The sequence below is a fragment of the Herpailurus yagouaroundi genome, unplaced genomic scaffold (assembly GCF_014898765.1).
Source record: "Herpailurus yagouaroundi ecotype Mexico unplaced genomic scaffold, PumYag 207, whole genome shotgun sequence".
Taxonomy (NCBI): domain Eukaryota; kingdom Metazoa; phylum Chordata; class Mammalia; order Carnivora; family Felidae; genus Herpailurus; species Herpailurus yagouaroundi.
Genome location: NW_024412438.1, coordinates 3,468,959 through 3,490,138, shown reverse-complemented (window position 1 = coordinate 3,490,138; position 21,180 = coordinate 3,468,959). Strand labels below are relative to the sequence as shown.

Below are 21,180 nucleotides of genomic sequence, written 5' to 3'. Positions count from 1 at the left end.
GCCCAGCCGGTACCACCCCAGACCGGCCCTGTTCTTCCTGCCCAGCACCTCGATCTTGGCAGCCTCCCCTCCTCCCCACCCCAGACCGGGAGGACATCCTGACCCCAACAGGCAGATGCCCACTCCAGCCTGGGCCTCCAAACAGCCCCTCCTGCCCTCGTGTCCGCCCCACCCCATCCATTCCTCGCAGGTCCTTCTCCCAGGACCCCGGGCCAGCTGCCCTTCTAGCAGCAAGAGCTGGAAGGCCTGTCCTTTGCCTCTGCCCTGTCCATGGATCTCCATTCAAACAGAAACCCCCCGGACAGGGTCACTTCTCTGGACGGCGAGAGTCGAAAAGCAGCACACACCCTGCTGTTTGACTTTGGTCTTTCCCTGAGACCAGGGTTGGCCCAAGTGAGGCTACAGGGCCTCTGGCCTGAGAGCTATCCCTGAACCTCCCGATGCGGGGGCTTGCCCTGGGAGCACCCCGAAGCCCTCCTGGCCCAGGTCTCTTACCGTTGACGTGGTTGATGTGCCCCTGGATTTCAGCCTGAGTCAGGTAGCAGTCATATATGTCACAGCTTTCTCCACCATCCTGCAAGGACCATGCCGAAAGGGAGACCTGGGAAACCAGCTCAGTCCTCTCCTGCTCCCCCCTCCCTGTCTCCAATTCTTCCCTCCCCTGGGCGCCTTCCCAGGCCAAAGGTCAGCCTGGTCAGGAGGAATCTGGGGCTGCCTGGGGGGGGGGGGAGGTGCTCAGTCGGTTGAGCGTCCAACTTCGGCTCAGGTCATGATCTCACGGTTCATGAGTTCGAGCCCCATGTCGGGCTCTGTGCTGACAGCTCAGAGCCTGGAGCCTGCTTCGGACTCGGTGTCTCCCTCTCTCTCTGTCCCTCCCCTGCTTGCACTCTGTCTCTCAAAAATACATAAACATTAAAAAAAGAAGAAGGAGGAATCTGGAGAACCCCTGGGTTCAAGCCCTCGGCATGGACACGGTTAAGTCAAATCTCCTGTCCAGTCTTGGCCAGTTCTATGTCCCCACCTCAGCCCGGCCAGAAGATCCAGTCCCCAGAACCCGTCTCCCGCCTTCTCTCCTGGATCCTCATCCCTGGGTGCCTCCTCTGCTTCTCTACAACAACCAGCAAGCGTTTCTCTCAGCAACTCTGGGGCGTGGAGACAGGATGTGCCGGAGTCCTGTCCGCCGGAGGCCTTCTGGGCCACCCCGCTCTGCACGCCTGCACAGCAAAGGCTCCTCCTTACTCGGGTCTGGGCGCTGGCAGTCTTCTCTGCCTTGGCCTGGGCCAGCAGCTCCTGGTAGATGGCTGCCAGATGCTCTCGAAGATTCTCCAGCAGAGCACTGGGATTCCGCAAGGCAGCCAGGGTGTCCTCAACCACCCCTCGCTCCACCGCCTCATTGACGGCGAGGACCGCCGCGTGGACTGGGAGGGGCACGGAGACAAGGTCAGGAGGCCGGAACAAACCCCAGACCGCCGCAGCGCGACCAGCCACAGGCCACCCTGACACCATTCCCCCTTTCCATCCAGAGGGCCGGGCAAACCAGGTCACCTCACAGATGACAGCCAGAATGCATTGGAGGCTTGGAGTCTGCCCTTTCACACGGAGCCCACCCCCCAGCAGCGCAGAGCCACACCCCTACCTGCAGCTTCATCCACCGACAGCTCATTGGCCAGAATGCTCCCGATCTTGCTGAAGGCCGGCAGCCGAAGGCCGTATTTGGCCAGTTCAGAGGCCATGTTGCTAAGTTCCTCGGCTGCAATGACACCACAGGTGCCTTTCCTCAGGGCCAGAGCCCCCAAGACCCTGCCCGCACGAGCGGCTGCGGAAGGAGCTGGGCTCACCTGAGAATTTCACTTTCCCGTAGAGATCATGTATCTGAGGGGCCAGTCCCAGCCGGAAGAGGAAGAGACTGGAAAAGAATGGAAGGCGTTGGGGCCTGTTTGTTTTGACACGGTCTGCAGGAGATGCCACAGGGACCTGGACAGGGAGCCCACCACACCTGCTCCCAAGTCCCCCCAGTCCACGGGGAGCGATGTTACTGGAAGTCAGGCCGAGGCAAGCGCTACAGAAGATAAGTACGATGCTCGAGAGGCCAGGGGGCATCGGGACTTCACAGAGAAGGGCACACTGCAGTTACCAGATGGACACAGAGGGTAAGGCAAGCAGAGACCCGCAGAGCCGGGCGGGCTTAAAAGGACGTGGGAAATGAAGTCAGGACGAGACGACACGACAGACGCAGGAACTGGTCGGCCACTTTAAGCTCTAGCCAGCTGGATGCTGATGGCCGGTTCTGAGAAGAACCAAACAGCCTGAACATTCCCACTAGGTGAGCTGCATGTGACGCTCTTGACGGCTCGTTTTGATTCCTTTGGGCCCCAGGCACAAACTGAAGACCCTTCCCTCCTGCCCTTTTCCTTCACCCCTGCAGGTCACACACAAACGTGCGCATAAATCTACGCACAACTGCAAAACTCTGAAGTCTCACTCTCCTGAGAAGCGCCTGCCTTCCTTCCTGCTGCCATGTTTCCTGTATCCACCTGGAGGGCGGAAGTCTGGGGCCTCTCACCTGAGGGCATGGATGCAGTAGACCACCCGGGGCATGTTCTTCTTGTCATAGATGTCTGTGGTCTCCGGGAAGAAGGTCTGGAGGGGAAAGCAGCTGGTTACTGCCGCTGGAAACGTGAAGCAGCACCAGCTATGGAGAGAGGGGCTGAGGCATGGCTCTTCCTCTCTGACCCGGGGAGATACTCCTTTGTTGCCTGGGGCTTCAAAGTCAGCCTCCCCAACCTCCGACAGCCAGCACTGTGGCCACACACTCCAAGCGTTAAAGAAAGTGAGCCGAGGCCCAGGCGCAGACGCCCATCGCCAGATTCACGGGACACAGGCAAGACTATTGCGGTTAGAGGGTGCAGGCCGTGTCCTCCAGGAGAAAGAGGCCCCCTATGCATCCCGTAGACACAGCGAGCCTGTGCCCCTGTGGACTCTCGCCAGGCAGGCGGCATGCTGGGGGGCCGGCCGTGCTCCCTCGGAAGGCCCAAAGAGGCACACGCTGTCCGGGACCACCGAGGGCACAGGGCGTTCATCCCTGTCTCTGGGCCACAGGCCTCTGATCAGTGGGGTCCCCTCGAAGAACTGAGTCCTCCCTCCAAGACACGGCGTCCCATTCCGCCTGGCGACTCCCATGAGGTCGAAGCTCAAAACCTCTTGGTTACTTCAGATTCACAGGAAGGACCCAATCTAGAGACTTAACAGCGTTCCAGCATCACTGAGGACAGCTGGCCCCTATTACTCCTGCCTCCCACCAAAGTCCCCTTAATGCTGCTTCCTTGTCGCACAGTTGCCTGTAGGAAGAACCCTGCAGAGTCCTATCATGCCTTAATTGGTACAGTTCCTTAGGATTCATAAAGGGAACTCCCGCACATCATCCGGTCCTCCTGACAGCCTCACGGGGGACACAGGGCAGGGATCACCATCCCCATTTTACAGTCACGTAACACGCTGAGATCCAAAGGGCAAGGGGACGTGCCGTGTGTGGCCAACAGGGGACCCGGGCCCGGGCCTCCAAGTCCACCACCAAGGGATATGGCCCGTAGCAAGCCCACATCACGCCACGAAATTCTGGTGGAAGGCTGGCTAAATACGCATCCCCTGCGTTGCACGGGGGGTCTCGCTCACTAATGGGGACAGTGCAGCTTAGGTCAGGGGGCCTTCACCTCCCTCCACTTCCCTCACCCACAGGAAGTAGAGGCAGAGACCAAGTAACGTGGTTCAAAGACACCTGCAAGCAATTTAAACCCTCAGGTTAAGTTAGCCAAGGAGACACATGATGACGAGGGCTGAAGGATCCGGGGAGACAAAGCGTGCGTGGTGGGGGTGGGGGGGCCGGTGGAGAGTAAAGATGCACCCCAGTCTCGAGGCCCAGCGTTACCGAAGGCAGGCCGATGTGGGCTATGGCCGACAGCCAGAAGTTGATGTTGTCTGTGTGGCGGAAATGCAAGCCAGTTGCCTGAAAGGGAAGGAAAGAGAAGAGAATCTATTTCTACCGTTCTCAGAGCTCCCCATGGGCACAGCCCAGACCGCGGCTTGGAGATCTGAAGGGCGGGGTGGGGGGTGGGGAGCCAGCGGACCCTGCCCTGCAGATTTCCCATACTCCGTCCCCCGACCCTCCAGGAGAGAGTCACAGACGGAAGCCACCAGGAAAGGATGACCCAGCAGGACATTTGGGAAGGACGGCAGACGGGGGATCAACAACCTAGTAAGGCTTCCTAGTAAAGGGGAGTCCAGAGGTGAGGCGGGAAGGAGACAGGGCTGTGCCGGCCAGAGCGTGGCGAAGGGGCAGCGCGTCCAGGAAGTAGCTTCACGGCGGCAAAGCCCCCAGGCCTCTGAGCGTAGACTTGGGTAGACCAGTTTGCTCAGAAGCCTCATAGCAGGGGCAGCCCGGGGCCCAACTAGCAAGAGTCCCTTGTTGCTAAGGAGAAGGGCAAGCAAGAGGAAGCAGGCAGAAGGGAGAGGCCTCCCGCCCCACCTGGTACCGCAGCTGCTCCACATCATAGATCTTCTTCAAGGGGACCACGGCGGGTGCAAAACAGTGGCCCAGCTTGGCCAGCAGCACCCCGTTCCGGAGGCTCTCCTCCAGCTCCACGGGGGGAGGAAGCTCCTCCTTCAGGCAGGCCTCCATCCAGCTGAAAGCACCAGAGCAGGACTGTGCCTGCCACCCACCCTGGCCCAGCTCCCGCCCCTCCCCCAGCTCCCCTCTCTGCCCACCGTCTGGGTGCTCCCACCTCACCCCCAAGCCGCCCCGGACACTGGGATGGCCGGTCCTCAGCCCCCTCCGCCCCTGAAACTCCTCCCGGTCAGATCCTGAACCCGCGCATCCCCGGTGTGGTTCAAACAGGCCAGAACCTCCCACCCGGTCCGGTCACGCAGGCCTGCTGACCACACCGAACCTGCTCGCATCTGTCATTCTGCATGTTTTCTGGGAACCCAGGTACTGAAGGGTTCTGTCCGCCCCAGTGACCTATACAGCTCACAGCCCGGCTTGGAGGACGATGAGGGTAGTGGGGAACCCCCAGGCTTGGTGGGAGGGGAGCAGCACACAGGGCCAGGAAGGCCACAGCCCTCCGAGTCAGAAGTCCTGCCTTCCACACCATCCCCCACTTCGCCTCCGGAGCCTCACTCGTACAACTTGCAAAATGAAGAGAACGCGACCTGTACGGTCTCTGCCTTGGCAGTAAGTGAGCTAACGAGAGCGAACATGCTGGGGACAGAAACGTAAAGCATCATCATCACTGATGGTCGCGCGAGGGGCACGAGGGAGAGCGTAAGCGTTCTTCAGATGGGCTTCCCAGGCTTCTCCCTGTACGACGTCTACAGGAAAGTGTCTGTTTCCAGAGCGAGCCAGTCACACTGCGCTGCACTTTGTGCCTTCCCTGCCACAGATGCCTGCTTTCCTATCCACTCATGCTACCTGTTTTCCTGGAGAAGATTAAAAATTCGCTATCGATTAAAAGGACAGAATGAACCATTTTCTGCTGCCTTAGAGCCCACATCCATTTACAGAGGAACAAGCTGGCTGAAGCGGGGAAGAGAACAGACAAATCCAGGAGGGGAGAGGAGCTACGGGGCACATGAGCCGGTTTCTTCACCAAGTCCGTGACGTAAAGAACTGAAAAGGGGAGGTGGGTCATCCTGGATTAAAGAAGATGTAAGAGACACAACGTCGGATACAATATGTGAGCGTTTTCAGATCCTTATTTGAATAAGCCAGCTGAAAAATAGGCTATTTTTTTCAGACAATCAGGAAAATTTGAAAATGGCCTGGGTATGGACCTTCCCGGGATCGATGGAGGACTTCTTTGGCTATTATAATGGCATCGTGGTTAATATGTAAGCAGATGTCCACACACTTTAGAGATAGGCAAGGACGTGTGTGGGGGGATAAGAGGACGGGGTGTTGTCTTTGTTCGCAGTGTGACCGTCTCCGTGGAAAATCGGAAAGAAGGCAACACAAAGCCTCCGGGACCCAGTAAGGAGCGCGGCAAAGCTGCGGGACGCGGGCTTAATATGCTGAAGTCAACCACTGTCCCATATACTGCAGCGAACAGTGGGATTTGAAAAACACACACGGTTCCCATTAGCACCCCCAAAATGAAATACTTAGGTCTAAGTCTAACAAAATACGTACAAGATCTCTGAGGAAACCTACGAAACCCTGATGAACAAAATCAACGGAAAACCACACTACGTGGAAGACGCCCCACGCCCTGTACTGTGAGGACACCAGCTCTTCCCAGCTGGATCCACACGCTCGGAGCCATCCCGAACGAACTGCCAGCCAGTTACGCTGTGGATAGCAAGACCCCGATCCTAAAGCCTGTATGCGGAGCCTGGAGGACCAGGAGAGCCAACACGACATTGCAGGAGAAGAACAGAGTTGGAAGACGGACGAGACCCAACTTGGCCACAGGAATCAAGGCAGTGTGAGAGAACAGACAGACCAACGGGACAGGATGCAGAGCCCAGAAACAGACCCACGTAAACACAGCCAGCTGATCTTTGACAGAGGAGCAAAGGCGATCCGATGGAGCAGAGATCATCTCCTCAACAAATGGCACTGGAACAGCGGGACGTCCACACGCAAAAGAAATCCATCCAGAGGCTGACTTCACACCCTTCACAAAAATCAACTCAAAAGGGATCATCAGCTTAAATGTAAAATGCAGAACTATAAAACCCCTCGAAGATAACACGGGGGAAACCTAGGTGACCTTGGGTGTGGCGATAACTTTTTTTTTTTTTTAAAGTAATCTTCGTACCCAACGTGGGGCTCAAACTCACGACCCCGAGATCAAGGGTCGCATGCTCCACCGACTGAGCCAGCCAGGCACCCCTGGCAATGACTTTTTAAATATAATGCCGGGGCGCCTGGGTGGCGCAGTCGGTTGAGCGTCCGACTTCAGCCAGGTCACGATCTCGCGGTCCGTGAGTTCGAGCCCCGCGTCAGGCTCTGGGCTGATGGCTCAGAGCCTGGAGCCTGTTTCCGATTCTGTGTCTTCCTCTCTCTCTGCCCCTCCCCTGTTCATGCTCTGTCTCTCTCTGTCCCAAAAATAAAGAAACGTTGAAAAAAAAATTAAAAATAAATAAATAAATAAATAAATAAATAAAAAATAAATATAATGCCAAAGGCACAGTCGTTGAAAAAAAATAATTGGCCAGCTGGACTTAATTAAAATGAAAAACTTCTACTCCAGAAAAGACAATGTCAAGAGAATAAGACAAGACACACTCTGGGAGAAAATATTTGTAAAACACACATCTGATAAAAGATCAGTATCCAAAATACACAAAGAACAGGACGCCTGGCTGGCTCAGTCGGTAGAGCATGTGGCTCCCGATCTCAGGGTTGTGAGTTTGAGCCCTGTGTTGGGTGTGGAGCTTATTAAGAATGAATGAATGAATGAATGAATGGAAGCAAGGACTCTTAAAACTCAACAATAAAAGAACAGCTGATTAAAACATGGGCCACAGATACCCATTAACGAACACCTCACCAAAGACACACAGATGGGAAAGAAGCACAGGAGAGTTGCCCCACACCGTATGTCATCCGGGAAAAAATGAAATAGAAGCAATGAGATACCATTTCACCTGTTGGAATGACTACAGTCTGCATACCGTCTACACCCGGTGCCGCAAGGAGGTGCAGCACCAGGAGCCCTCGCTCACTGCTGCTGGGAAAGCAAAATGGTGCAGCCGCCTTGGAACACGGCTTAGTGCTTTCTTACAAACCCAGAATTTTCCTACCATACAACCCAGCTCCCTCACCCTGGGTAATTGCCCACAGGAGTTGAAACATACGACCACAGAACAACCTGCATGCAGGGGTGCCTAGGTGGCTCAGTCGGTTGAGCATCCAACTCTCAATTTTGGCTCAGGTCATGATCCCAAGGGTCCTGGGGTCAAACCCTGCACTGGGCTCCGTGCTGAGCATGGAGCCTGCTTAAGATTCTCTATCTTCCTCTGCCCCTCCCCCGCTTGTGCTCTCTATAGAGAGAGGGATGGATGGATGGATGGATGGATGGATGGATGGATAGATAGATAAAAACCCTGCAGGCAGATGTTTATAGCAGCTTTGATGGTAAATGGCATAGCTTGGAAGCAACCAAGAAGTCCTTCAGTAGGTGATCCCTCTCTGCCTTTCCCCTGATCACGCTTTCTCTGTGTCTCTCTTGCTCTCAAAAATAAACTTAAAGGGGCGCCTGGGTGGCTCAGTCGGTTAAGTGTCTGACTTCAGCTCAGGTCATGATCTCGTGGTTCGTGAGTTCAAGCCCCACGTCGGGCTCTGTGCTGACAGCTCGGAGCCTGGAGCCTGCTTCTGATTCTGTGTCTCCCTCTTTCTCTGCCCCTCCCCTGCTCGTGCTCTGTCTCTCTCTGTGTCAAAAATAAATAAAAACATTAAAAAAAAAAAAATTAAAAAAAAAAAAAAAAAAAGGAATGAGCAGTCAAGCCCTGAAAAGACACGGAGGAATCTCAAACGCACGTCGCTAAGTGAAAGAAGCTAGTCTGCAAAGGCTACGTACCTTACGGTTCCAACTATGGAGAAACGATGGAGACCGTAAAAAAGATAAGTGGTTGCCAGGGGGCGGGACGCGGGACAAAGAGGCAAAGCACAGAGGATGTTTAGGGCAGTGAACTTACTCCAACACACCACACTGACGGATAATGTCATTCTACGTTTGTGACGCATTCCACAGGGTGGGCGACACCAAGAGTGAACTCCAAGGTAAGCTGCGGGCTTTGGGGGATCATGTGTCAAGGTGAGTTCATCACGTGCAACAAACGTACCACTCTTGGAGATGCTGATAGTGGAGGAGGCTGTGTATGTGTGGGAGCAGGGGGCATATGGGAAATCTCTATCCTCCTCTTAACTTTGAGCCTGAAACTGCTCTAGCAAGATAAAGTCTTAAAACAAGAAGAAAAAAAAAAAAAAAAGATGGGGTGCCTGGGGGGCTCGTCCAGGAAGCATCTGACTCTTGATCTTGGCTCAGGTCATGATCTCACGGGTTCGTGAATTCGATCCCTGCGTCGGGCTACGAACTGTCAGTGAGTAGGCTACTCTCTCTCTGTTCCTCCCCCGCTAACCTGCTCTCTCTCTAAATAAAAAAATAAACTTAAAAAAGAGAGAGAGAGGTGCTATTTCAACTCTCCCTCTCCCACAGAATGGACTCCTTTTGCATTGGCTAGGGGGCAGGTGCCTGGGGCAGGCAGGGAGGAGATGGGGCTCCAGAAGGAGGCGGCCCCTCCGCTTACCACTTGGCTTCCTCCAGCCGGCACAGGTACTGATAGGCCACGTTCTGCCGTCTCTGCTCGTCCATTTCCTCGGCTGTGAGGCGTTCATCTGAGGAGTCAGGGCGATAAGGTCAAGGCGGGGAGTATAGGACAAAGGGCTATAGCACTGAAGCTGCTTCTTTTTATTTAAATTTTTTTTTTCAACGTTTATTTATTTTTGGGACAGAGAGAGACAGAGCATGAACGGGGGAGGAGCAGCGAGAGAGGGAGACACAGAATCGGAAACAGGCTCCAGGCTCTGAGCCATCAGCCCAGAGCCTGATGCGGGGCTCGAACTCACGGACCGCGAGATCGTGACCTGGCTGAAGTCGGACGCTCAACCGACTGCGCCACCCAGGCGCCCCTGAAGCTGCTTCTTAACAGACTTTCTTAGGCAACTCTGCCCAGTGACCTGGATCACCTCACACGTCGGTGCCCCTCTTCCCGACAGCCCTGGCTCCCATCTCCAGCCCCCACCCCGTAAAGCCGCTCTGGTCAGCACCTGCAACAGGGGGCTCCCCTGTGTCAGAGGTGTTCCCTCCTGTTCCTCTCCAGCCAGCTCCTGACCCCTCCTTCCCCTCCATTTCAAGCCCTTCCCTCGAGGTCTCCCCACACGTATGTCCAGACCCCTCCGTGGCTGGGAACTTAGCTCCTTATTCTATCCCTAATAGCCTCTGAGTTCTCTAAGACCTGGGCCCGTGTCATCCTCCCCAAGGGCCCTCCCAGAGACTTAGGCTAACAGGACCAACGGGACTCACCATCCCACAGCCACTCATTCACGTGCTACCTTCTGCATGTCAGGCCCTGGGCTAGCAGACCCTTACTCTCAAGAAACAGATTCTCAGGGCGCCTGGGTGGCTCAGTAGGTTAAGAGTCCCACTCTTGATTTCGGCTCAGGTCATGATCTCACTGTGTGAGATCGAGCCCTCCAGGCTGATAGCGAGGAGCCTGCTTGGGATTCTCTCTCTTCCTCTGTCCTACCCCTCCCCTGCTCATATACATGCGTGCTCACACGCGCTCTCTCTCTCAAAATAAATAAACTTTAAAAAAACAAAGAAACAGGGGCGCCTGGATGGCTCAGTCGGTTAAGTGTCCAACTTCGACTCAGCTCATGATCTCATGCTTCAGGAGTTCAAGCCCCACATTAGGCTCTGTGCTGACAGCTGGGAGCCTGGAGCCGGCTTCGGATTCTGTGTCTCCCTCTCTCTCTGCCCCTCCCCTGCTCGCTCGCTCTCTCAAAAAATAAACATTAAAAAAATTTTTAAGAACAAACAGGCAGAAAGGGGCAGAGGGGGAGGTAGTTCAACAAAGGGAATCGTGGAAAAGGACAATCACTTAGGACTAAGTGGAAAGAGAGAGAGTCTTAAAAGATCACAAAGCTATCTTTACTCTCCTTTCTGGTATGAGTCACTTGAGGAGGAGAATAATCTCCAAGCTCAATAAAATGCAGATAATACTCTGACCCCAAACTTGAGAACTGGGGTCCCTTAAGTGAGAGAGCACATGTATTGTGCCCTCCCACAGCCCCCCTCCTCCTGTCCCCCACCTCTGGAGTCTCCTTAGGGAAGACAATACAAAACCGGACGCGGTGAGACAAAGTTGCACGCGCACGCACACACAAGAAATAAACACAGAGGGCCTGAAAAGAGACAGAGCTGAATCAGTCTGTCTTTGACTCAACACTTCATGCCAATCCTACTCTTTACCTCATTTCCTTATCGTGCATATCCTGCAACATGATTTGGAGGAGGGGCAGGGCTTGTTGGAACTGGCAGTTGAGCAAAACACACACACACACACACACACGCACACACACACACGCGCACAAAACCTCCGCGTTCAGATCCGAAAGGCCCAGCCAATCATAGGAAATCCATCGGTTCCCTCCAGGGAGTGTACAAGGAACAAGTGTTGGCTGCTAAGCACGGAAAATCGACCAGTAAGCGAATGACATCACCTCAGAGCCCCGAGCTGAGGGCTGTGTGAGATGGGCGGGGCTTTGTACACTCATGGGTCTTAAAAACAGTCTTCCTGCCCTTCCAAGGTCTGAAACTAGCTTCCCTTCAACAGAACGGGGAACGGGGACTTTGTTTTTTGAACGCTAACGGCAAGGAAGGGGAAGAGGCGGAAGAAGGAGATTTCGCCTTTCATTCAGAAGGTCAAACAGAAACCTTTTTGCCACCACACCTCCTGACCCCGGTCTCTTTCTCAAGCAGTGTATTTGCAAGCGCGGCCCACGGACTACCTGCCTGATTACGTGGGGTGCGGGAAGCAGCGCAGCGGGCTTGCTACAAACGCAGAGAAGGGCCCCAGTCCAGACCTGCTGGAGCTGAAGCTCTGGGAGAGGGCTGCGGAATGCGGATTCGAAACAAGCCTCCTGGGTAATTCTGACCCTAACTTTTGAGAGGCCTGATCTCAAAGCGGCATCAAAAGCCGAGGTCTCTGGGCGTCCCGCCCCCTCCCCCGCCTTCCCGCGTAGCGCTGGGCGTGCAAGCCTGCCATTCGTAACTGTTGCCTTTCTACGCGGCCACCCAGGCCACCTACACCCGCTCAGCCCCAGGGCTGAGGAACGTGGGGATGCGGCAGAAAGGTCGGTAAGCTTGGAAGCGCGGCGGGGTCCGGCGTTTCGCCGCTCCCGGTGCCACTGCGGCCCGCCGGAGACGCGACTGGGGGCTCCCTCCCCGCGCAGCGCAGGCCCGCCGCCCTCCTCGGTCCCCTCCGCACTCACACGGCGCCGGGCCCGCGCCCGCTCTCCGCCGCTCCATGTTCCTCCTCTTTCCAGGTTTGAATCTCCCGCCGCCCGGCCACCGCCCTCACCGACGCCGCGGCCGGAGCGCACTTCCGGCCAGGCCGCGGGGGGCGCTGGGATTTGTAGTTCCAGGCCGCGCGCGCGCAGGCGCAGGAGCGCCGCCAGGTGCGGAGGCGGAGGCCGCCGCGGGTGGGGGAAGGGCGGGGGGAGCCGCCCTCCCTTCTCCGCCCCGCCGTGGGCTCCTTGTTTCTCTAGGGCTCCTCCGCTGCTAAGGTAGCCTCTGCCCTTGCCGCCGTCATTTCTCCCAGGTGTCCCCACGGATCCCGCTCCGCTTCCTGTAGCATTCTTGGTTCCCGCTAACTTGCGGGCCAGCTTGCACTGCACTAGATGGTGCGGATGCAGAGGTAAATCAACATGATTAATGCCTTAAAAGCCGCTGTCTTGGAATCGGTGACAGATCTAAAGTCAAATAAATTAGAGGTCAGTGATACTCAGAGGGACGAGGTCACTGCTGCCGCGAAGCTAAGGGCAGGGAAGGTCAGGAAGACTTCCTAGTGGAGGCGGCAGCTGATCTGGGTTGGAAAGGGAACAAGAATTCATCAGACTGAAAGAGGAATTTCAGTCCGTGGAAACAGCATGTGCAAGAGCCCGGAGGTGAGTTCAGAAAATAAGAAGCGGTTCGGTTTTATCGGAGAACGACGCTCGGTCGGGGAGACGCGGGAAGAGAGCCTGGAGGGGCACGGCGGGCGCTGCGGTACCTCGCGGGGCGCTGACGTGCCTGGAGGTGCTCTGGGGGGGCTGTCACGAGCCGAGGAACACTTCGGACCCAGGGCAGCGCCAGATTCCGAGTTTATAAAGACTCCTTCTGCAGCCGGGCGTGGAGCGGGGGTAGGCTAGGGGCAGAGGCCAGTGGAGACGGCAAGGCAGTAGCACAGGTGGAGATAGTAAAGTCTGAACTCGTAAAAATAATTCTGACACCTGTCCTGAATTTTATTTTATTTTTTTACTATATTAACTAGCAGGCTCCCCATCTGGTGTTTCTCCTTTTGCCCTCCCCTCCACCCCCTCCCATGCCTCATTCAAGCAAGGAGGCAGCCTAGGTTCATAGCCTCAGGGGAGGGATGTGAAGGGGTACGAAACAGAAAACATCCAAACCTTCAGAGGGACAGAAGAGACTCAGGGCGGAGACAAAACTGGGAGATGTGGGGTTTGAAGACAGGGGGTGCTCCCTGAGATCAGAAGGGATCCCCTTTGCTCTCCACCAGCAGGAAAGCACAGAGAATCTAGGCTCCTGGTGATAGAGGTCGCACTCCCTGCTTTCCGGGCAGCACAGGACCCTGACAAGGAGCAGTTGCATAATGAGGTTGTGCAGAAACTCCCCAGCTGAGCCAGAAAGGAAGTACCCGGATGGGTTAACCTCACTTCTGCTTTGGGATGAGGGCCCCTGGTCCTGTCAGGGCCAGGTCCATGAGATGAAAGGAGGTGTCCGTGGATAGTAAGTAAATGGCTGAGGACCCAACGGGCCTTCCCTCTCAAGTCTTAGCGTCCCATACTCCCTGCATCCTGGGAGAAAGGAGGGGACAGAGATCCCGACTCATATTGTCTCCACCATCCCAGTGCAACAGGGGCTTGAAACAGGGGCTGAGCAGAGAGATTTCTCGCATACCAGGGTTAGGGACCAACACACAAGAATGACACGCATCCAGTGTTGTTGCCTCCTGGTACTATATTTAGCATTATCTTGTTTAATCTTCACAAGAGGGATGAGGGAACCGAGGCTTAGAAATGTCATACAGCTAAAAACTGGTGGCATCAAGACACAAGTGCAGCCCCAAGCTTGAATTCTCCACCGCTGTGCGCTAAGCCGCCTCCATGGCCGTGGCTATGAAACAGGGGGGGAGGGCGCACTGGGGAGAGGTTTCAGAGGTAGAACCGTATGACCCAGAGCGGAGGAGAGGGGTCACGGATGCCCCCCGCGTTCCCAGCTCACGGACTGGGTTGGTGGTGGGGCAGCTAACACTGGGAACATGGGGTCAGTAGATGGGAGGAAACAGGAATTTTGCTTGGACGAAGTCTAGAGATAGGCATGTAGAAATTATTGGCGGGAGGCAGGGGCACGCCTGGGTGGCTCAGTCCGTTAAGCTTAAGCGTCTGAGTCTTGATTTCCTCTCAGGTCATGATCTCATAGTGATGAGATCAAGCCCTGCATGGGGCTTTGCGCTGACATCGCAAAGTCTGCCTGGGATTCTCTCTCTCCTCTCTCTCTGCCCCTCCCCAGCTGGTGCTCACTCACCCTCTCTCTCTCAAAATAAATAAATAAACAATAAAAGAAATTATTGGCTTATCAGTGGTGTGAAAATCAGAGGCGTGGATGCAGTGTTCGTGGAAGTGTGCGTAAGGTAAGAAAAGGGCAGAGGGCAGAGCACTGGGGACCGTTAGCATTTAAGGGGTGGACAGAGGGCCCAGCAAAGGAGACAGAGAAGGAACTGTCCGGAGAAAAGAAAGAGCCAGGACACGGGTCCTGGAAGCCCTAGTGAGGACGGAGTTGCAAGGAGATGTCGGATAAAGTGGGGGGTCAAACAAGAAAATGATTCGGAAATGATCACTGGGTCATTGAGAGGTCGTTGGAACCTCGGTGAGAGTAGTTTGAGTCCCTGTACCTCCCTAAAACCTCTCCTCTTAAGGGAAGGCTGCTGACTGGGCACAGAGGAGCTGCCTGGCAGGCCCTGGCCGGGCTGTGGGAGCGTCCTGGAGGCCAGCCCACGGGTGGGAGCTGCAGGCAGCTGGGAAAGCCTGCGGGCACGGGCCCTGTCTGTGGCACAAGGCACTGTGTCTGCAAACCGCAGACGTTCAGCAAACACCGTCCAGCCATTTCAGGGGAGCCCGACTACTTCCTGGTAACTTGGTTTCTGGCGAAGGCCTCTCTACTTTAAAAGAGGCTTCTGGGGGCGGGGCGCCTGGGTGGCGCAGTCGGTTGAGCGTCCGACTTCAGCCAGGTCACGATCTCGCGGTCTGTGAGTTCGAGCCCCGCGTCGGGCTCTGGGCTGATGGCTCAGAGCCTGGAGCCTGTTTCCCATTCTGTGTCTCCCTCTCTCTCTGCCCCTCCCCCGTTCATGCTCTGTCTCTCTCTGTCCCAAAAATAAATAAACGTTGAAAAAAAAATAAATAAAAGAGGCTTCTGGGGGCGCCTGGGTGGCTCGGTTCGTTAAGCGTCTGACTTCAGCTCAGGTCATGATCTCGCAGTTTGGGAGTTCGAGCCCCGCGTCGGGCTCTGTGCTGACAGCCCGGAGCCTGCTTCGGATTCTGTGTCTCCCTCTCTCTGCCTCTTCCTTGCCCATGCTCTTTCTCTCTCAAAAATAAATAAACATTAAAAATTTTAAAAAAAATAAAAAGGCTTCTGCCCCCAGGTAAATGAGGACACTTGCTTTCTAATGCCAGCCACCCTCAGCGAGTTAGCACAGTAGGGGCCACTGTCACGGGCCTGCTGTCCTCTCATTAAGCAGAACATGGATGTTGCAGATCAGAGCGGGGGCAGAGAGACTCTTCTGATCTCCAGGCCTTTCCTGACCATCACCTTTCCCCGCGTTCCCAAATGTGTAATGTACCCACACAGGAGCACAGTGTGTGTGTGTGTGTGTGTGTGTGTGTGTGTGTGTGTGTGTGTGAAAGGGCTCACTTCTAGGACAGCCCAGGCCTCATTAAAGCTTGCAATCCCAGTGCAGTGGAAGGGACCCTGGGCTAATCAGCCCAGAATCAGAAAACCTGGGCACTAACCCCAGCTGCATGGTTCTGTGACCTCAGGCAAGTCCTACCTGCTTTCTGAGCCTGGTCCCCTCCTCTGCGGAATGAGAGTTTGGCACAGATGATCTCTGAGGTTGTAACCAGGCACAAGCCCGTCACGCTTTGGCTCCTTGCTTAAAGTGAGGGACTTGAGGGGTGTGTGCAGAGGTGGGCAGTGGTAGGGCAGGAAGGGCGATGGAATCCAGGTAACTGCCCAAGTGCCATCAGTGATTCAGCACTGGGATAGGTCGTCTGAACTGTCCATCAAAAAATTCCCTAGGAGTGGAGGGCGGTGCCTGCTTGTCTGGTAACCCCGGGGCTTTGAGCTAAGGGTTGGGGAGGTAACCCAAGCCAGAGGGACCATTCCAGAAAGCCGGCCGCAGAGAGGATCGAGGGAGGTAAGGTATCCTGTGGCTGGGGCCCCGAGACCTGGTGGGGTTAGCGCAGAATGTCCCGGGGAGGAGGGCCTTGAAGGCAGGATTCCTAGGTGTTCTTAGTTGCAGGGGGAATTTCTTTGAAAAGAGAGACATCTCTGCCTGCCTCTTCCAAGAAAGAGGGGAAAGAAGGAAACAAATGGGGGGAGGGGGTGCTGAGCGTGCAGGCCCCAGTCTTTACCACCCTCCCCCCGGTCTCCTGGGAAGAGAGTTCAGGAAAAGGCTTTGCCTTTCTAGGAGAGAGATCCTAACAGGGAAGCACATGTGATGACTGGAGCAGGGGGCCCAGAACCAGCCAGTTGTGGAACAAGAGGCCCCGAAGTGGGGCGTGGGCATGAATGGCTGGACGGCATCCTCCCTCCTGAAAGCTGACTCCTTGCCGATTCAATAGCCCTCTCAGCTCCGCGTCCCCGGCGCCCTGTATGGCTCCCGGGGTGCAGCAGATGCTCACCGAGAGCATCTGTTGAGCTGACCCGACCCACACCCAGGAGCGCCTAGATTGTGAGTGCGAGGGTGTCCGTGGGGAACAGTGATGGTGGAGGAGAACAGATGATGGAGGGGAGGCCCTGCGCGTGCTCCGTTCAGCTGCCCTTTCGTTTGCTCGTTCAGTGAATGTTTTTTGTGTTGTGGTAAGGTACACATACCTTTTTATCCCATCAAGCCGTTTCTAAGCGCACAGCGCAGTGGCAGCGGGTACACACGCATTAACGCATTAGCCATCGCCTCCAGCCACCTCCATCTCATTCGATGGACGTTTATTGAGGACCTACTATGTGCCAGACCCTAACGTTGTTCCAAATCTGGCAGGAGAGGTAGACAAGAAAGTCAGCAACTTTCACCCGGTGTGATAAACGCTGGAAAAGACACGGGCACAAGGTGCCGTGGGGTCCGGAAGGACCCAGATGGCTGAGGGAGGAGGCTTTCTGTTACTTGAACTGGGTCCTGAAGGAGGACAGAGAACGCAGTTGGGACGTTGGAGTAAGGGCTGATGTGGCGCCCAGTAGGGGTGCGGAAGCGGAGTGCGGTGGCGGCAGGGCAGCGAGGAGTCCTTACGGCCCTGGGGGCGGGGTTAGAGCTGAATCACCCGAGAGGGAGCCTGCTTTGGAGGAAGCCCAGGGTGACATATTGACCCCCCTGCTCCCCAGCGTCAGCACGATGTCTTCCTCCAACCCTGAGGATACCCCCCGAGAGCCTGAGTCTGAGCCTGAACCCTCAACCTCCAAGCAGAAACAGAGGGGAAAGCGGCCACAGCAAGCGGCCAGCGTCCACGCCCTCACCAGGGCTGGCCACGGGGCGCTCCTGGCTGGCCGGAACCACGAAGCCCTGACCAGCTTCCAGAGGGCCTTCGTCCTGGCCTCGGAGGCCCCGCAAACTCGCGACACCCCTGTTCTCCGGGCCTGTGCCTTCAACCTGGGGGCTGCCTACGTGGAGACCGGGGACCCAGCCCGGGGCCTCGAGCTGCTCCTGAGAGCCCGACCTGAGGAGAAGGCGCAGGGCAGGCATCATGGTGACCAGTGTTTCAACGTGGCTTTGGCCTACCACGCCCTGGGCGACCTGCCTCAAGCTTTGGCCTGGTACCACAGGGCCCTGGGTCACTACCAGCCACTAGGCGACCATGGGCAAGTCCAGGCAAAAATGGGAGCCTGCTACCAGGCTCTGGGACAGCCTGAGCTGGCAGCCCACTGTCTGCAGGAGGCAAGCCGGGCCTACGCCCAAGCAGGGCAGCCCCAGGCTGCGGCCTTGGCCTTGGGGGCTGCGGCGGGGTGTATGCTGAAGAGCGGGCGGCATGGGGTGGGCGCGGTGACGCGGGTGCTGGAGGAGAGCCGGAGGCTCGCTGAGAGGAGCCCTGAGCACAGACTGCTGGGTGAGGCCTGCGGGCAGAGGAGAAGCGGGGTCTGGGGAGATCAGACCAGGCGATGCTCTGAGATGTGGGGTGCAAGCGGAGGCTTTTCCGAGGGCTGGGGAAAGGGCCGGAGGACCCCAGGAGAGGGGGACGGGGGCCGCACCGGGACAGCTGCAGCTGACCTGGCTGCCCGTGACCCTGGCCACGCCCTCCAGGGCATCTCTATAACGACCTAGGCCTGAGCTACTGCCAGCTCCAGCTGTTCCCGCTTGCAGCGGAGGCCTTCCTGCGGGCCCTGCCCCTGTGTCGCGGGCCGGGAGAGGAGGCCACGGTGCTGAGAAACCTCGGGACGGCCCACAGTGCCCTCGGCAACTACCGGCAAGCCCGGGAGTGTCACCAGAAGGCTGCTGACCTGCATGGTGGGCACCAGGGGCTGGGGGCTGCGTTGGGACCGAGGGACTAAGGGGGGGCTCCAGCCGGGGCCCGAGGCTGGAGCGTGGACGGACCTTTGGGACTGGTTATGGGGCCAGGAAGTCCAGAGCCAGGAGGTGAGGGCTGGGGGAGCAGGAGATGGGATGGCCAGACAGGACGGTGGGTTGAGGGCCCGGAGACGAGGCCTGGGGCTGGGGGGACACGTTGGGGGGCTGGGCAGAGGGCAGAGCCCCGGGCGGGAGAGGAGCCTGACGTGGAAGCCAGTGCCTCTCTGATTAAGTGGTTGTGTGCAAGTGAGTCCCTGTCGCTCTCCGAGCTTCGGTTGCTGCACGTGCAGGAAGGGAACTTTGCCGCTTTTCAGGGTCAGGTCGCAGGGTCGTTGCCCAGCTCAAGGTGGCCAGCGGGGGTGGGGGGTGGGGTGCATTCAGGCCGAAAAGCAGGCCTGAGGAGAGGCCTCCGCGGTGCAGCTGGAGGCGCGCGGGGGCTGAGCGCCGGGACTCCCGGGGGGCCCGGCCTTGGCCGCCAGGGGATACGCCTCAGAGGCCAAGGCCCCCGCTTACGATGGGGTGGCTCTGTCGTCAGGCTCTGGGGGGCAGCGGCGGGAGCAGGGCCGGAGCTTTGGCAGCCTGGCATTTGTACTGAGCCAGCTGGGGGACCACAGGGCGGCCAGAGACAACTACCTACACGCCCTGCAGGCGGCCCGGGACACTGGTGAGTGGCAGGGGGACGGGCGGAGGGTCCCCGGGGCTGGTGGGGAGGGTCAGTCGCGTGGGGAGCCGCCAGAGGACCCCCGGGCTCTCTCCCCAGGGGACACGAAGGGCCAGTGGCAGGCCTGCGAGGGGCTGGGGGCTGCCGCAGCCAGACTGGGGCAGCACGACCAGGCCTTGACGTACTATAAGGAGGCGCTGGCTCAGAGTCAGGTGAGACCCCGCGCCCCGGAATCTAACTCTCCCTGCTCCCCTCCTCTGCTGACACTCCTGCCTTCGCCTTGTCTCCCCCACCACTCGTCACCCACCAGACACACTGGGCACAGTGTGCCAGGCCCCGGGACACTGCTGGCAGGAGGGGTTCGTCTGTCCACAACTGTGCACAGGCGGTGACAGGATCCCGGCAAAGGCCCCGGGCTGCGGTAGAAGAGAAGGAAGACGAGCCCCCCCTTCCCTCCTCCGCCTCCTGTCTCTTTCCTCCCCAATCCCCAGAGGACCCCCACCACCCCCCGTTATCCACCCTCCCTCCAGAAGGAGCCAGACTCTGTGCGGGACCGGCTGGTGGCCAAGCTGGAGGACGCCATGAGGACCCACCTGGCCCGGGCCGGGCTCGTCCCCATGCACGCCCTGGTGAGGTGACACCTGAGACAAGGAGTGGGGGCGGGGACGGGTGGCCCAGAGAAGGGGGTGGTGGCAAAGCAGAGCTGATGCCCTCAGGGCTGCTGCCCCGGGCTGCTCGTGTGTGTGTGTGTGTGTGTGTGTGTGTGTGTGTGTGTGTGTGTTCACCTGCCCCAGAGCCCGCAGAGTGGACACGTGTCACTTTTCCGAGGACACCTGCGGGTAGGGAGGTGGGCGAGGGGGGGTGGCCCGTCTCCCAGCGCTAGGCAGTGCCAGGCCTTTGCCTGGGTGGTCACTAGCCCGGAGGCTGAGCCCTACCCAGAGGAGCTGGAAACCAAGTCCCGGGCTGCAGTTCTCCAAAAGGCCACACGGTGGGGGCAGTGCTGCGGTTCCCGGTCGGGTGGGCTCTCCCTGCGTCTGCACCACCCCCTGGCTCTCTGACTCCCCCCACCCTCTCTCGGCCTCCCTGCCTCTCACCCCTCCAGATAACCTCGGGGAACCTCCCACCCAGGAATTAAAATTATACTTGACTATTTATTATATTTATTTAATGGGATTCATGTCTTCTCTTAAAGACTAGGACACTGTATTTATAATTTGCAAGTGAAACTAAATTAGCCTGGTCCGGGCAGAGGACTGGACTGGGGAAGAGCTGGGGTCCGTCTGAAGGCAGCCACCGACTTCCTGTGACTTTGCCCCTGGAGGCCCCAGGCAGGATGAGGTGGAGGCCAGGCTCTGGCCATGTCTGATCGTCCGTGAGCCCGAGTTCTAACTTGAACGTTACTAGCACGGACCTCGTCACGGATATCCACTCTCAGACGCGTGGCCCATCCCAGTTAGCATCTAGCACCGCTCTGTGTGGGGCCGCTGCGTTGTGGAGGGAACATACGCTCGCGGATATGTCACAGCGGGTTCCCTTTACTCCCCGCCATCCCCAGACTTCGGCTCCAGGGAGGCCCCAGGCTCCAGGAGGGCCGGGAAGGGGAAGGGGCAGAGTGGAAGTGAGGCACAGGTGAGTGTGGTGGGGCCGGGGCTCCGGGTTCCACAGGGGTGCGGACGCTGGTGGGGTTGGGGCCACGGCCACGCAGGCACCCCGGGGAGGGGGGGCGGAACGTGTCCCTGGTGCTGCTCTGCCTCCTGCTCCCCACCCCTCCAGGTCTTCGGGTGGGTGGGAGGAAGAGGAATTGGAGGAGGGCCAGGAGGAGAGAGAGGACCAGGCCCCACCGGATGTCCCCCCCGCGTCTTGGGCGCAGAGGCTGGAGTGTGAGTGGCAGCAGGCTGTCCCTAGCTGTG

General features: G+C 57.6%; 2 protein-coding genes across 6 annotated transcripts in view; one reads left to right on the top strand and one right to left on the bottom strand.

The window, feature by feature from the left end:
- IQGAP3 (IQ motif containing GTPase activating protein 3) overlaps positions 1 to 12,191 on the bottom strand; it is a 35,816-nt gene extending 23,625 nt beyond the window's left edge. Inside the window, exons 1-9 of one of the 2 annotated variants that reach the window (XM_040452624.1) lie at positions 12,053 to 12,191; positions 9,307 to 9,394; positions 4,523 to 4,679; positions 3,926 to 4,003; positions 2,564 to 2,640; positions 1,839 to 1,906; positions 1,637 to 1,750; positions 1,240 to 1,418; positions 496 to 574 (exon numbers count right to left, since the gene is read on the bottom strand). In XM_040452624.1, coding sequence (XP_040308558.1) covers positions 496 to 574; positions 1,240 to 1,418; positions 1,637 to 1,750; positions 1,839 to 1,906; positions 2,564 to 2,640; positions 3,926 to 4,003; positions 4,523 to 4,679; positions 9,307 to 9,394; positions 12,053 to 12,089 — 877 coding nt within the window. In that variant the 5' untranslated portion in view covers positions 12,090 to 12,191. The remainder of the gene's footprint in view (positions 1 to 495; positions 575 to 1,239; positions 1,419 to 1,636; positions 1,751 to 1,838; positions 1,907 to 2,563; positions 2,641 to 3,925; positions 4,004 to 4,522; positions 4,680 to 9,306; positions 9,395 to 12,052) is intronic. The other variant, XM_040452623.1, reaches the window with a different exon arrangement.
- Positions 12,192 to 12,208: 17 nt separating this feature from the next.
- On the top strand, positions 12,209 to 19,994 carry TTC24 (tetratricopeptide repeat domain 24). Of its 4 annotated transcripts, none has more exons than XM_040452627.1 (6): positions 12,209 to 12,727; positions 17,433 to 18,151; positions 18,346 to 18,549; positions 19,145 to 19,273; positions 19,370 to 19,482; positions 19,801 to 19,994. In XM_040452627.1, the coding sequence occupies exons 2-6, from the start codon at positions 17,443 to 17,445 to the stop codon at positions 19,906 to 19,908; spliced, it is 1,263 nt and encodes a 420-aa protein (XP_040308561.1). In that variant the 5' UTR covers positions 12,209 to 12,727; positions 17,433 to 17,442; the 3' UTR covers positions 19,909 to 19,994. The 4 variants fall into 4 exon arrangements, 3 of the variants coding, with proteins under 3 accessions (XP_040308561.1, XP_040308560.1, XP_040308559.1); XM_040452626.1 differs by lacking the exon at positions 19,801 to 19,994 and adding an exon at positions 14,404 to 14,472 and having other exon boundaries at positions 19,370 to 19,789; XM_040452625.1 differs by lacking the exon at positions 19,801 to 19,994 and having other exon boundaries at positions 19,370 to 19,789.
- Positions 19,995 to 21,180: the final 1,186 nt, after the last annotated feature.

Coding starts and splice junctions, on each gene's coding strand:
- TTC24 (XM_040452625.1), top strand. CDS start 17,443: ATGTCTTCCTCCAACCCTGAGGATACCCCCCGAGAGCCTGAGTCTGAG. Junction 18,152..18,345: donor CCCTGAGCACAGACTGCTGG/GTGAGGCCTGCG, acceptor CACGCCCTCCAG/GGCATCTCTATAACGACCTA. Junction 18,550..19,144: donor GAAGGCTGCTGACCTGCATG/GTGGGCACCAGG, acceptor CTCTGTCGTCAG/GCTCTGGGGGGCAGCGGCGG.